Source organism: Rhododendron vialii, chromosome 2a (assembly GCF_030253575.1).
Source record: "Rhododendron vialii isolate Sample 1 chromosome 2a, ASM3025357v1".
NCBI classification, from domain to species: Eukaryota; Viridiplantae; Streptophyta; class Magnoliopsida; order Ericales; family Ericaceae; genus Rhododendron; species Rhododendron vialii.
The window spans coordinates 14,432,750-14,445,305 of record NC_080558.1 but is presented as its reverse complement, the minus strand read 5'-3'; the positions used below and the strand labels follow the sequence as shown (position 1 = coordinate 14,445,305).

The window sequence follows — 12,556 nt, the reverse complement described above, 5'->3', positions numbered from 1 at the left end:
AGATTCAAATATGCTGTAATGAGACTAGTTGATTCAAGCAATGGGGGTTTCAAATTTGGTTTGATCACTTGAATAGTATGAAAATGTGTTTGGGTGCAGAAGGTCTTGCTAACCCAAAGGACATGCTTTATTGGAGTGCGGAGTGTATTGGAAACGGTTGAAGATTAGGGTGACTTCAACAGTACATCCTCCGGGTTTCATTTCTTGGGTATGACTGTTATACATAGCACGTCGTCTCGTGCCCATTTGCTTAGTGTTGTGCTCTCTTTCGTTGTGGCACAATTGGTTTCTACAACTAGAAATTTTCGTGCGTATTGTTAATTACTATTTGCGTAATAACACGGTCACACTATAAAATGTTAGTAGTTCCAAAGAACTTACAACTACAATTATAGCCTCATGTGATGCTAAAATGAAACCAAGAAAAAGAAAAAGAAAATGAAAATGGTAGCTGTGTAAACATCACTTCTTCAACTGATGCCGTACAAAAACAAACTTTACCTTAGGCCCCAGCTCCCACAATGTCGAAACACATAAAGGGAGGAAATTGAACTCCTTGATGCATTAGTTAAACTCCCACAATGTCGAAACACACAATGGTAAGACACAAGAGTAGTTTTGATTCTTTTGAACTCCTTGCTGCATTATTTTTATCTCCTTAAAAGTTGAGGCACTCCTAGAAAGTGCTTGCATCTTTTTCTTTTTTTGATTGACATGGTGCTTGCATCTATAGATGACTCAAATAACTCAGTAAACTGAATGTGTAAATAACTCATGAACACTGGAGCGAAAGAATGCACAATATGCCCGTTTCATGTATAACACGATACGAGAACCTCCACAAGTCCTTGATAACCTACAGCTTCAATGAATTTCTTTTTCACAGAAAATTGAGGATGGGAGTGTGGGTACTGGAAGAGCATCGCCACGTGGCACTTACCGGCGGGCCCAATACCTCGGGGTAAGGCAAGCGAGCTCCTCTGGTTTCATGACTCCGCATACCATGCAAGCACTCTAGGCTTCATGGACCTCCTCCAGGAGAAGCTCCAAAACATAGCACTACGATGCCCAATGTTCTAAAAGTCGTTAGGTGCTTGTAGAGCGGTCAGCCACCTTCAAGCTTCGAGGCGTAGTAATCGGCCCATATCAATTAGTAATCGGCAGTTAATCGGTGCATAGCAATTATTCGGATCTAATCGGATAGGTCCTGCCAGAGATTAATCCCGTTTTTTAGAACACTAATGATACCTAATGACATGCTCAGCCATGTCCACTCTCTACACAATAAATAAGGCTTTAATGAACTTGGCGACTCCTCACAATATCTCAGGTCGGGAGCAGGGCCTTTGAGTTCCGTGAAAAATCCTGCTACACCTCCCATTCATCTCTTCTTCCAATGCGAAACTGCAGTCACCATCTCGACCTTTTGTTGCTCCCTTGTCTCGACCACCATGACCCTCAACAAGTCCAATCCCAATTCCAACACATTCTGCGAAACCCTTGCCCTTGCGAACTTTGCAGTCGCAGTTTCAAATGGCTGGCTCTGGTTTTTACTTGTTAGGTGGAGTGGATTGTGTGTCGGATGCAATTTGTTTTACTTGCACCCAGCAGATAATCCACTTACACTTGGGACATAAAACTTCCACTATTTGGAATGTGGACTGACAGTTTGTGAGCAAAAGGGAGGGGCATTGGAGGTTGAGGTTTCATAAGAGAACTGACGGTTCAGATGGTGAGGATTGCTAAAACTTTGGTGGAATATTTTGTTTGCCCTAGTTTCCTTGGCATTCATCGTCAAAGAGGTCAGTGATAATATCAAGGTGAGGAAAGTCATCGGTCACTGCACTGTTGTTCTGACACCCTGACTTAGAGGCTGGAAATTCAGAAACGAAGTGATCTTGAGATCTCTTATTCACAGGGTTGAGGAACAACATAACTACTGCAGGTTGAGGAAGTTGAAGGTTCAAGACCCAGGTGCACTTACTGAACGCAATAGCAGTGGTGGTTTGAACCGTGGAAACAACAGGGGGAGTTGGTTTAGGTCCATGAACAACTGGAGCACTTAAGGGCCTAGATGTGGCAGACACTTGTTGTACAGAGGGCTTTTCAGTTGGTATAAGAGGACCAGGTTCATGCGCATCAGCTAAATTAATAGGTTTGTAGTTATCTGAAAAGATGGGTTTTTAACCAAAACAGGATCAGTGCCAGCCGGCAATCCTTGTTTCTGACTTCATCTGAATAGAAGAGGGAATTTGGCAGGGCTGATAGAAGAGGAAGAAGGCATTCCTGTTGATTTTTGTTTGGGAGGTCTATCTGTATCAGCTTGATCTTTAACGCTCAGTCAGTCAGTCCCCTTTGCAGACTTACGCCGCCTTCTTCCTATCACACCAAAAAGCAAAGGATGCTAGCTAACATAAAAGGCCAAATTAAGATGCCTCCAAACGGGAATGAAAAAAAATTTGACACAGAAGTAAATAATGCCCATAATCAATGATCAAAACTTTGTTTTGGTCTGTTGTTTCAGTTACTAGGAAACGAAACTTAAACAGTTTGCTCTGCCATTGTTCGCTTTTAATGACTCGAAGCATCATAGAAAAAAGAACCTGATTCAGCACCTTTTGAGACAAATGCATGACCCCCGGTCCCCCACGGATGCCCCCTGCCTCCTTTTAGATGGACAACAAAACTTGTAACCGCAGCTATGCATCCTAGTGATGACAAACACCATATAAATTGAACAAAACACTAGAATGGTACTAATTTAAACTTTGGTTTTATAATGATACCATAATTCCTTGTTTCAGGAGAAACAAACTACCAATATCCCATGCAAAAAAATCAACTAAACTCCACAAGTGTAATTGATTGTGCTACGTATACCACATGATCTATCGGGAAGAAGGGGAAGTTTTGAATCTTACTAAGATAAACTTCATCTACAGTAATATGTCAATTTCTGCAATAGCAATACCTTTTTCGCTTCTGATTAAACGGAGAAGGCATGGAAGAAAAACCTACGACTATTGAATCCATGAACTTCTACAAAGAAAAGGCAGATAACTCTCCGCATTGTCATAGTAAACTTGCAAAAGATACACCACACCGTGTTCTTTCAATCCCTTTTGTTCCATCCATCAAGCATGTAAACTATTTGGTATATTATTTTGACAAGTCGAAATAACTTGTCCTTTGGCTACACATTCTTAGTTATAAAGCCAGCAGATTGAATTTCACAGCAGCACCCAATCATATATATGTCATCTATATAATAAGAGCATCCACAGTGGAATAACCAAAACTATAAGATTGCTAAAGTTAACAATGTTTTTTCATAAAAGTGCTCACAGTGGCATAATCAAATTTGACAACATCTCAGCAAATCATCAAATTTTGGCCATTGAATAATCAAAACTAGCAATTAACCTTTTGCCAATAACCAAAAACTTTTTCTCTTCTCTCTCTCTCTCTCTCCAATGTTTTTAAGAAGAATATTTTAAAAAAAGTTTTTGTGTTTTTTGCAAAACAGTAAAATTGTTTTTCAAAAACTATTTTTTAAAACTATTTTTTTTTCAAAAATTGTTATTTTAAAAAAAATTGTCTTTTTTTTAGAAACTTTTTTAAATTTTTTTTCCAAAAAGTGTTTTTTTTTCAAAATAAAAGTTTTCAAAAAATTATTTTTAAATTCTAATAACCTTTTTTTATTAGTTTGAAAACTATTTTTAAAAAAATTTGTTTTATATGGTTACAATTTTTTGATTTTTATAGGTTGAAAAGGTGACGTGGCAAGTTTTGATTATGCTATCATGAACATCTACATTGCTAACCTTAGCAACCTCTTAAATAGATAACCAAAAGATGATGTGGCAACTTTTGATTATCCACGTTTGATTATTCCACTGTGGATGCTCTAAGAGAGCTTAGTTTTCAAATCTTATGTCCTACATAAATCCAACGGTCTAGCTTTATCCCATCTATATAAATCTCCATCCTTCATTCTATATTCCTTTTAAGTTTTACACGTTTTCCTGATATGAGAGAAGACTAAACATATCAAAGAAATTCTGTTACCTAAGAAATGCACTAATTATGAGAAAGTGTATAAATCAGCTTCTTAGGCGGGGTGATTAATAGTTTCGTAATTAATTTTAGTTGCGTTCAAAACGCATTGCGCGCGGGCAAACCCTAGTAATTGACTATAGGAAGTCTAAAAAGAAGTTTAGGAAGGCAGGTCTTCTATGCAGAAAAAGACTTTATTCGATCGTGTGCTTCTTGTGGTAATATAACTCACAGTTCAAAGATCACCTGTCAAAAGTGATTACCATGCTTCTCTTTCTACAATCTTTTGATCATTTGATAGCAGTTTAGAATATCTCAGAGGTAAAAACACAATTTAGAAGGAGAATTACCAAAAAGTTAAAATAGAACATAGAACCTCAGCATTCCTAGAATGACACACACATAAGCATCTTAACCTGATCTCCCTTTGCAGAAGTCCCCCTTTTTTTGAGCCATTTTATTTTAGTTAAGAAGATGTGAAAGTGTCTTTTCTCTCTATAAGATCGGTGTGTTCCTTACTCTTTCAATTTCTAGCCATTCCGATGATTTACCCTATATTATTTCAGAATTTTTTTCAGTAAATAGCAGAATCAGGGATAGGTGCCCTCTAGTATTCCAACGGGAATGACTTCAACATAAAAGTATATTTCCTGCCACAAAAGCTTACCACCAAGATGTTTTTTTTAATGATTGGTCGCATTCCAAAAATCCCCTATTTTGATTTCATAAAATTGGCGAGACTCCGAACCACGACGGATAAATCGATCAATCTTAGGAAATGAAACTCCTGATCGACCAGTTGAGTTGACCCGTTTCCAATTTTTTTTATTTTTTTATTTTTTTATTTTTTTATTTTTTTATTTTTTTATGTTTTTCTTTAGATCGTTAGCATCTCCACTCTCCAGTCGACCACTGCCTATAAAGACATCTCCAAAACCACCAATCACCACAACTTACCACAACCCTCCGGCAACCACCCAAACAATCCACTATTTACCACCACCCAAACAACTCCGATTCATATATCCTCCTTTCTTTTCTATCTGTAGGAACTCGTTCCGAAGGCGGCAGTCATGTCCAACGACGAGATCCTTCCCCAAGAGATCCTCACCGACATACTCTCTCGACTACCCGTCAAATCCCTTTTCCGATTCAAGTCTGTTTCTCCCTCCTGGAATTCCCTAATCTCCGGCTCCGAATTTGTCAAAACCCACCTCAATCGAACCAAGAAGACCAACTATGCCGAGCAGAAAATAATTATCATCACTTCCAGTTCCACCTCTTACAACCTCCACTCTATCGATTTCGCTTGCGTAAATCCGACGATCGTGACTGTTGATTTACCTGATAGTAGTTCCGAAATCAAGGTCTTGAGCTCCTGCGAGGGTCTGCTTCTAGTCAACCGATACGACGATTCCAACTTCTTGTTGAATCCATCCACTAGAGAATGTAGAGAGCTGCCCCCATTTCCTTTTGCACTCCCTCGGGCTAACGTTTATGGGGTTGGTTACGATTCTCTTACGGATGATTACAAGGTCGTGATATTCTCTTACTTTGGTACTCCATACTCAGCTGAGCATGATACTATCATTGTGGCTGTCTATTCACTCAAAACTAATGCTTGGAGGAGAATTCAAGGTTCCCATAATTATGTCCTTCAGGGAACCTCTTGTGGGGTTTTCGTTAACGGGCGTCTCCATTTCCTTTGTCGGAGGAATGAATCCTATGTGATTGTCGCCTTTGATTTGTCGGAAGAGAGTTTCAAGGAGTTGCAGCTGCCTGCTTTGTTTGGTACAGACGGTAGTTTATATTACTATCGCGCAGCAGTCCTTGGGGGTTGTCTCTGTTTGGTTGATCAAAGGTATCGTAAAACCGAGTTTTGGATGATGAAGGAGTACGAAGTGAGAGAGTCTTGGTTGAAATTTACAATTGGTATGCCCGAGTTGTATACGGTGGATTTGTTGTGTATGTTAGCGGAAGACGAATTTTTGTTGAAAAACTGGTTTCGTATACAAAAACTGGTTGTGTACAGTTCGAAAAAAGAAACACTGAGGGACATGGTTGTTCGTGGGTTTCCAGCTAAATTTAGATTCGGAAGCACCTATGTCGAGAGCCTCGTCTCTCCTAATCATGGAGGAGGGATTGGGAGGCAATGAATGAGAAGCTTGTTCAGTTATTATTTTATTTTATTTTTTTTGTGAAATATGAGTGACCCTATGCCCTTTTTTCTTGAAAATATTCTTCTTCTTCTCGTTTGTTTGTGCGACAGAAGGTTTATGGTCGGAAGTAATTGTATACTTGCACTTGTTACAGAAGTTTTATGGTTGGGCTTATGTTGCATCTCCCAGAGTTATGCTGTAATGAATCAGAAATCTGGAAAATTTTGTTGAAATTCGACTTGCAAACGTGCATAGCGTGTGACCCGACCTTTTTATTGTAATACTCCATGTTTGGGGTATTTAGTTGCTTGACCGATTTCCTAGTCCTAAATTAATGGGTTGCCCCAAGCGTAGGGCGGAGATCGACGCAGCATAATATCCGGTAAGTCCGGAGTCGAATCCACAGAGACGGTGATGTGTGCTGACTAAAAATTCGGGTTGTAGAATTAAAATTAGCTCTTAGGTAGCCACCCCTTATTGTTTTGTTTGAGATTAACTAAAACTTAAGAAAAATAACTTTTTTCTTTTCAAATAATTAAAAAGAGGTACAGTCGTAGGGTTCATAGCACTCGTAACCAGTCCAGATCAACCTGCTCAATTTGGTATTCTTAAAAACGTTCAATTTTGGATTGAAAAGATACCCCGCAAGATGCGAAACCTTAGGGTCGCCGTATACCCATGCGCAGCGGAGAATGGGTTTTGGACCCCCATTCCCCCGTTCACAAGGGCTCCGACAATGCCCAGATTCGTCCGCGGGAAGTATTTTTCCAATCTTAAATCATTTTTACATTGTTTGATAAAAAGAGCAGTACCCGAACTGATCACGGCGTGCTAATCACCCCGCGACCCTACCTATATAACTACTCACTAATCATTATGCAATAAACAAAAGAAACCCTAAATTTGAAACATGCTGCTATTGTGCGAGATGAAAAATAAACAGAAAATCTAAGTTAAACAAGAACCAACGAAAAACTTATATTAAAAACAGAAATTGAAACTAGTTACCGGAATGTGAGTAATTGAACAAAGCTTCAAAACATGAAAGAAAGAAAAGAGAACTCGAAAGACAAACGAAAGCCTCGGCAGCCACCGTTCTGCTCCCTCTGTTATGCGTGCGTCGGAATCAAGATCCGTAGTCGCCTCCCTCCTCCCTTTTATATTTTTTTCCGCTGACAGCCGCCCTTTTTTTTCAAAAGCTGCTGCTGCCAATTTTTTCCAAAAGCTAAAGCTGCTGCCGAAATAAAATCCTAACCAAAGAAAATGGCACTCGGCAGTCCCTTTCTTCATTCTTTTCCGCCGCCTTGTTCTTTGATTTCGGCAGCCCCCAAATCTTCTCCTTTCATATGTGGGCATGTGTGTATATATATATATATATATTAAGCCAACAACCCTTCTCTCCTTTTTTAATTCTAATTCCAAGTCGGGGCCACACTTCACTGACCGACCTAATTCCCAATTGATCCAAAAGCCATTATTATCCTATGTAGTCATGCCCATGGACTACTTAAGTTCATAGCAAAATTCTTGACTCTGTATTGACCTTCAAACGGACCACCTTCAATCACCATATAATATTTTAATTTCGCACTTCTTGCACTAAATCCTCCGAATACCTACAATACACAAATTAAGCATTAAACTTTAAATAATAACATAAATGAGACGTAACAAAGATAAATTAGGAGGCGCTAATGTGAACATTTACGCGCCTATCACACCCCCCAACTTACACTTTGCTAGCCTCGAGCAAAGAAAATAAAAAAAAATTTATAAAACAACTGATTAAGAGATAGATCTTTTAAACCCCCGGGTGGCCCCGGTAGGACGAGTGAAGTCTCGTGAGGATTTTCAGCAGTGATCATCCACAAAACACCGCGGATCCCTTTACTTGTAACTCAAAAACCTGCAATGCGACTCATTGATATGCCAATGCCAAGAATATAGCACATGCAAAACTAGTTCTGAAGGCTATCAAAACATAGAAATAAATCATGGCATCCAAACTTAGCGTGTGTGAGTAAGGACCTTAACCACAAGTGAATCACAACTAAGTACTCTCTCCGGACCGAGTCTCGACTTCAATTCTCACCGTGTTATGCACTCAACAAAAGAAAACGCTCGAAACATGGTGCATTTAATGAAACTTTCAATGTGTGCGGGCAGAAGTTATGCAATATGAAACCAAAATACCCCGCACACTTAGACACGAAAAGAAAGCTTTTTAAGGTAGACACATGATCTCATGAAAGGAATGTCAAGTATTAAAGACTACCTATCCATCGAACCACAACTCATTGCCCCTAAGATCAAATAGGACTTTTATTCGGTTATATCGGTAGGCAAGGAAAAGTGCTTCAAATGTTAGGATAAATTATAAGCAAGTGTCTGAAATTAGGCCAAGATAACATAGGCAAGTATAAGAATGTTCGTCCTCTTTCAACCCTTTTCAACTCCGCCATATCCCTCATATTCTTCACCCTTCACACAATTCCAAGATGAAACAACTTATTTCATTCTTGTAACAAGTATATTGGTGTCTTCCCCTTATCTTTATTTTTTATTTTTTATTTATTTTATTCAAGTTTCAATCTATCTTCTTCTTCTTCTTCTTTTTTTTTTTTTTTTTTTTTTTTTTTTTTTTTTTTTTTTTGGGGAAGAATACTGCAACTCGAGTACAACATTCTTGAAACACTTATCATATTCTCTTCAAAAAATTAACTTTCACATGATTAGCTCGCCATTCTCAAGACACAATTTGGTTGGTGAAGGTTAACAAGAAAAAGGCTCATGCAAAAGGCACAATGTGGCTTGCAAGGATAAATATTTAAGGAAAAGAAACGAACCGGCTCAATTAGCAAAGATGGCCTATTATCCTCTCCTAGGGGCAATAAAATCAAGTAACGATCCAATTCAAAAGAATAAGATAACAGGCATGTATTAAGTCTCAACACTTGACGACAAAAGATAATGAGATCAACAATGATTAAGCCCTTTTTTTTTTATTTTATTTTTATTTTTTTTTATGACAAACAAAGAATTTATGTGACACCACTCCAAAGAAAGGAAAGGCACTAAAGCTCACATGGGCATAAGTCTCCACCAATCTAGCCATTGAAAGCACTCAAGTCACAACTCACAAGCAGTCAAGGTCCAAGAAACGTGCAATGTAAAGATGCTAAGAGTGTATGCCAGGATAAATTCCTATCGCCAAGTTAGCAAAAAGAACTACCATGCAATATCAATATTCAATTAATGCCCAACAATTCTCAACACTAGCAACCAACAAGTAGATATCGCAATCTCCGAGACTCAAGCAAACAGGATCCAACAAGTATTTTTTTAATTTTCAAATTTATTTTTTTTTTTTAACAAGATAAAGAACAAAGTGATTCCTCCCCCCAACTTGAACTATTCAATGTCCGCATTGAAGGTATGAAAAATAAAGATAAGACAGAAACGTAAAAGAGAGGAGAGATATCACCTCGAAAATGAGAGGCTAAGCAGAGAAAATTATAGAAAGAGGGAGACCCCCCAACTTAGATCGAACAACCTGCAAAATGTGAGCCTCCAAGACAGCAAGAAAAATAACTAAAAATAAAAAATAAACAATGCGAGAAATAAAATAAAAGACAAAAAACTCATCCACTTTCTTCACGCGAAAGACATGAGTACTACTTTTCTCCCAGGCTAAAGACTGTGTTTCCCTATTTGTTGGAAGGACAGGATGCATAGGATTCAACGATATCTTGAGAAGTGGTACCATCATCTAATAGGCTGTCACTCCCTCTGGGGCTGCCAGATTCCTTACCCACCACTCCGTTTGTGAAGCAATCTCCACAGAGTTTGGACATTGAAGTCAGATGGTTCAGACAGAATTCTCGCTGCTAACTACGCGTCTGCCGTCAGACCCAACCTCCTAAGTACTACATACATAGCTTCGACTAGGTGGTTATACCAAACCATTATTCTAATTTTTTTTTTCTTTTTCCAATTTCCTTTTGTTTTTTTTTTTTTTTTTTTTTTTTTTTTTTTTTAACAAGAAATAAAAGAACGAGTGTACAAAGATTATTCCCAAAACCCAAGTCAATGATGGGTACCCCTATCGCTAGGAGCCGGGTCCACTTCTTAGTGAAGACAGTGGTACGCGAAAGCTACCCATCAGAACGTAGCCCAACGGCTACACAACATGGTCATCCGAATAAACAGGATCGACCAACAATTCATCTGGTTCACCTACTTCTACATATTCCAAAAATGGTTTTAGACGCTGTCCATTAACCTTGAAAATATTACCATTCTTAGGGTCACAAACATCTACCGACCCATTCGGATAAACCTTATGCACAATGTAGGGACCGTCCCACCGGGACCTCAACTTACCAGGAAATAAATGAAGGCGCGAGTTATACAGTAACACTTTCTGACCAACACTAAAGGTTTTGCGCTGAATATTTCTATCATGATATGCTTTAACCTTAGCCTTATAAATACTCGCACTTTCATACGCATCATTCCTAATTTCCTCGAGCTCACACAACTGGAGCTTCCTATGGGCACCCGCCTCAGGTAAACGCGCATTTAGCGTTTTAATGGCCCAATAGGCTTTATGCTCCATCTCAACGGGCAAGTGGCAGGCCTTACCATAAACAAGCCGGTAGGGTGAAGCACCTAACACGGTCTTGTAAGCAGTGCGGTAGGCCCACAAGGTATCAGTCAACCGAAGTGACCAATCCTTCCTATTCGGGTTCACGGTCTTCTCTAGAATCCCCTTAATCTCGCGATTTGCTAGCTCAGCTTGACCGTTGGTTTGAGGGTGATAGGCAGTAGACACCTTGTGAGAGATGCCATACTTGTTCATTAACGCCCCAAAAGACCTATTGCAAAAGTGCGTACCCTGATCAGAGATAATGGCACGTGGCATGCCAAACCTTGACAAAATGTTAGTTCGCAAGAACTCTAGCACGACCTTAGAATCGCTGGTCTTAGTGGGAATTGCCTCAACCCACTTGGAAACGTAATCCACCGCCAGGAGGATGTACTCATAACCGTATGACACCGGAAACGGGCCCATGAAATCAATACCCCAACAATCGAAGACCTCTATCACAAAAATGTTTTGTAGGGGCATCATATTCCGCGGGCCAACCTTGCCTAATTTCTGACACCGGTCACACGACTTACAAAAGACGTATGCATCCTTAAAAAGACTCGGCCAAAAGAAACCACACTCACTGACCTTGGCGGCGGTCTTCTTTGCGGAGAAATGACCTCCGCACGCCTCGGTGTGACAAAACTCTAAAATTCCCCTTTTATCAGTTTCGGGGACACACCGGCGCACTATCTGGTCCGCGCAATACTTGAACACATATGGATCATCATAAATATATTGCCTGACCTCTCTCAAAAATCGCTGCTTCTCAGCTGTGGACCAATGGGGTGGAATTTGCCCAGTCACCAAATAATTGGCGATATCTGCAAACCATGGGCACACATTAGCAGCGAACAACTGCTCGTCAGGGAAAGAATCCACAATGGGGAGATGAGAGGTGGGGTCCTCAAACTCCAGACGAGACAGGTGGTCGGCTACTACATTCTCAACCCCTTTCTTATCCTTAATCACAAGGTGGAATTCTTGCAGCAAAAGAATCCACCGGATAAGGCGAGCCTTCGCATCCTGCTTGGTCATCAAATACTTCAAGGCCGCATGATCGGTATACACCACAATCTGCGAACCCACCAAGTAGGACCGAAACTTGTCTAAGGCAAACACCACCGCGAGCAATTCCTTCTCGGTAGTGGTGTAGTTCATCTGTGCCTCATTTAGCGTCTTGCTCGCGTAATAAACGACGCATGGCTCTTTCCCTCGCCTCTGCCCTAAAACCGCTCCGATTGCATAGTCGGAGGCGTCACACATCAACTCAAATGGCAAACTCCAATCTGGAGGCTGAACAATCGGCGGAGTAGTGAGACTCCGCTTCAATGTCTGAAAAGCCTCCTTACACGCCTCGGACCATACAAAGGGCGTGTCTTTTGACAGTAAATGGCACAACGGCCGGGAGATAGCACTGAATCCCTTAATGAAACGCCTATAGAAACCGGCGTGACCGAGGAAAGATCGAATGTCTTTTACAGACTTTGGAGTGGGAAGATTTGCGATCAAATCAATCTTCGCCTTATCCACCTCAATACCCTTGGATGAGACAATGTGTCCTAACACAATCCCTTGGGTCACCATGAAGTGGCACTTCTCCCAATTAAGCACAAGTTGCTTTTCCTCGCACCGTTGCAAGACCTTTCCTAAGTTCTCGAGGCATTCGTCAAACGAGTCCCCGAAAACT

At 40.1% G+C, this 12,556-nt stretch overlaps 2 protein-coding genes across 3 annotated transcripts in view; both read left to right on the top strand.

The window, feature by feature from the left end:
* Positions 1-12,556, top strand: part of LOC131313865 (F-box/kelch-repeat protein At3g06240-like) — a 62,872-nt gene that overhangs the window by 4,125 nt on the left and 46,191 nt on the right. The window contains exon 2 of one of the 2 annotated variants that reach the window (XM_058342368.1): positions 5,106-5,303. The exons of the other annotated variant lie outside the window; for it this stretch is intronic. The gene's annotated coding sequence lies outside the window, so the exon portion shown is untranslated. Of the gene's footprint in view, positions 1-5,105; positions 5,304-12,556 lie in introns of those variants that run through there. 2 annotated transcript variants of the gene reach the window in all.
* Positions 4,997-6,348, top strand: LOC131313876 (F-box/kelch-repeat protein At3g06240-like). Its single transcript, XM_058342376.1, has one exon. The coding sequence runs from the start codon at positions 5,130-5,132 to the stop codon at positions 6,210-6,212; it is 1,083 nt and encodes a 360-aa protein (XP_058198359.1). The 5' UTR covers positions 4,997-5,129; the 3' UTR covers positions 6,213-6,348.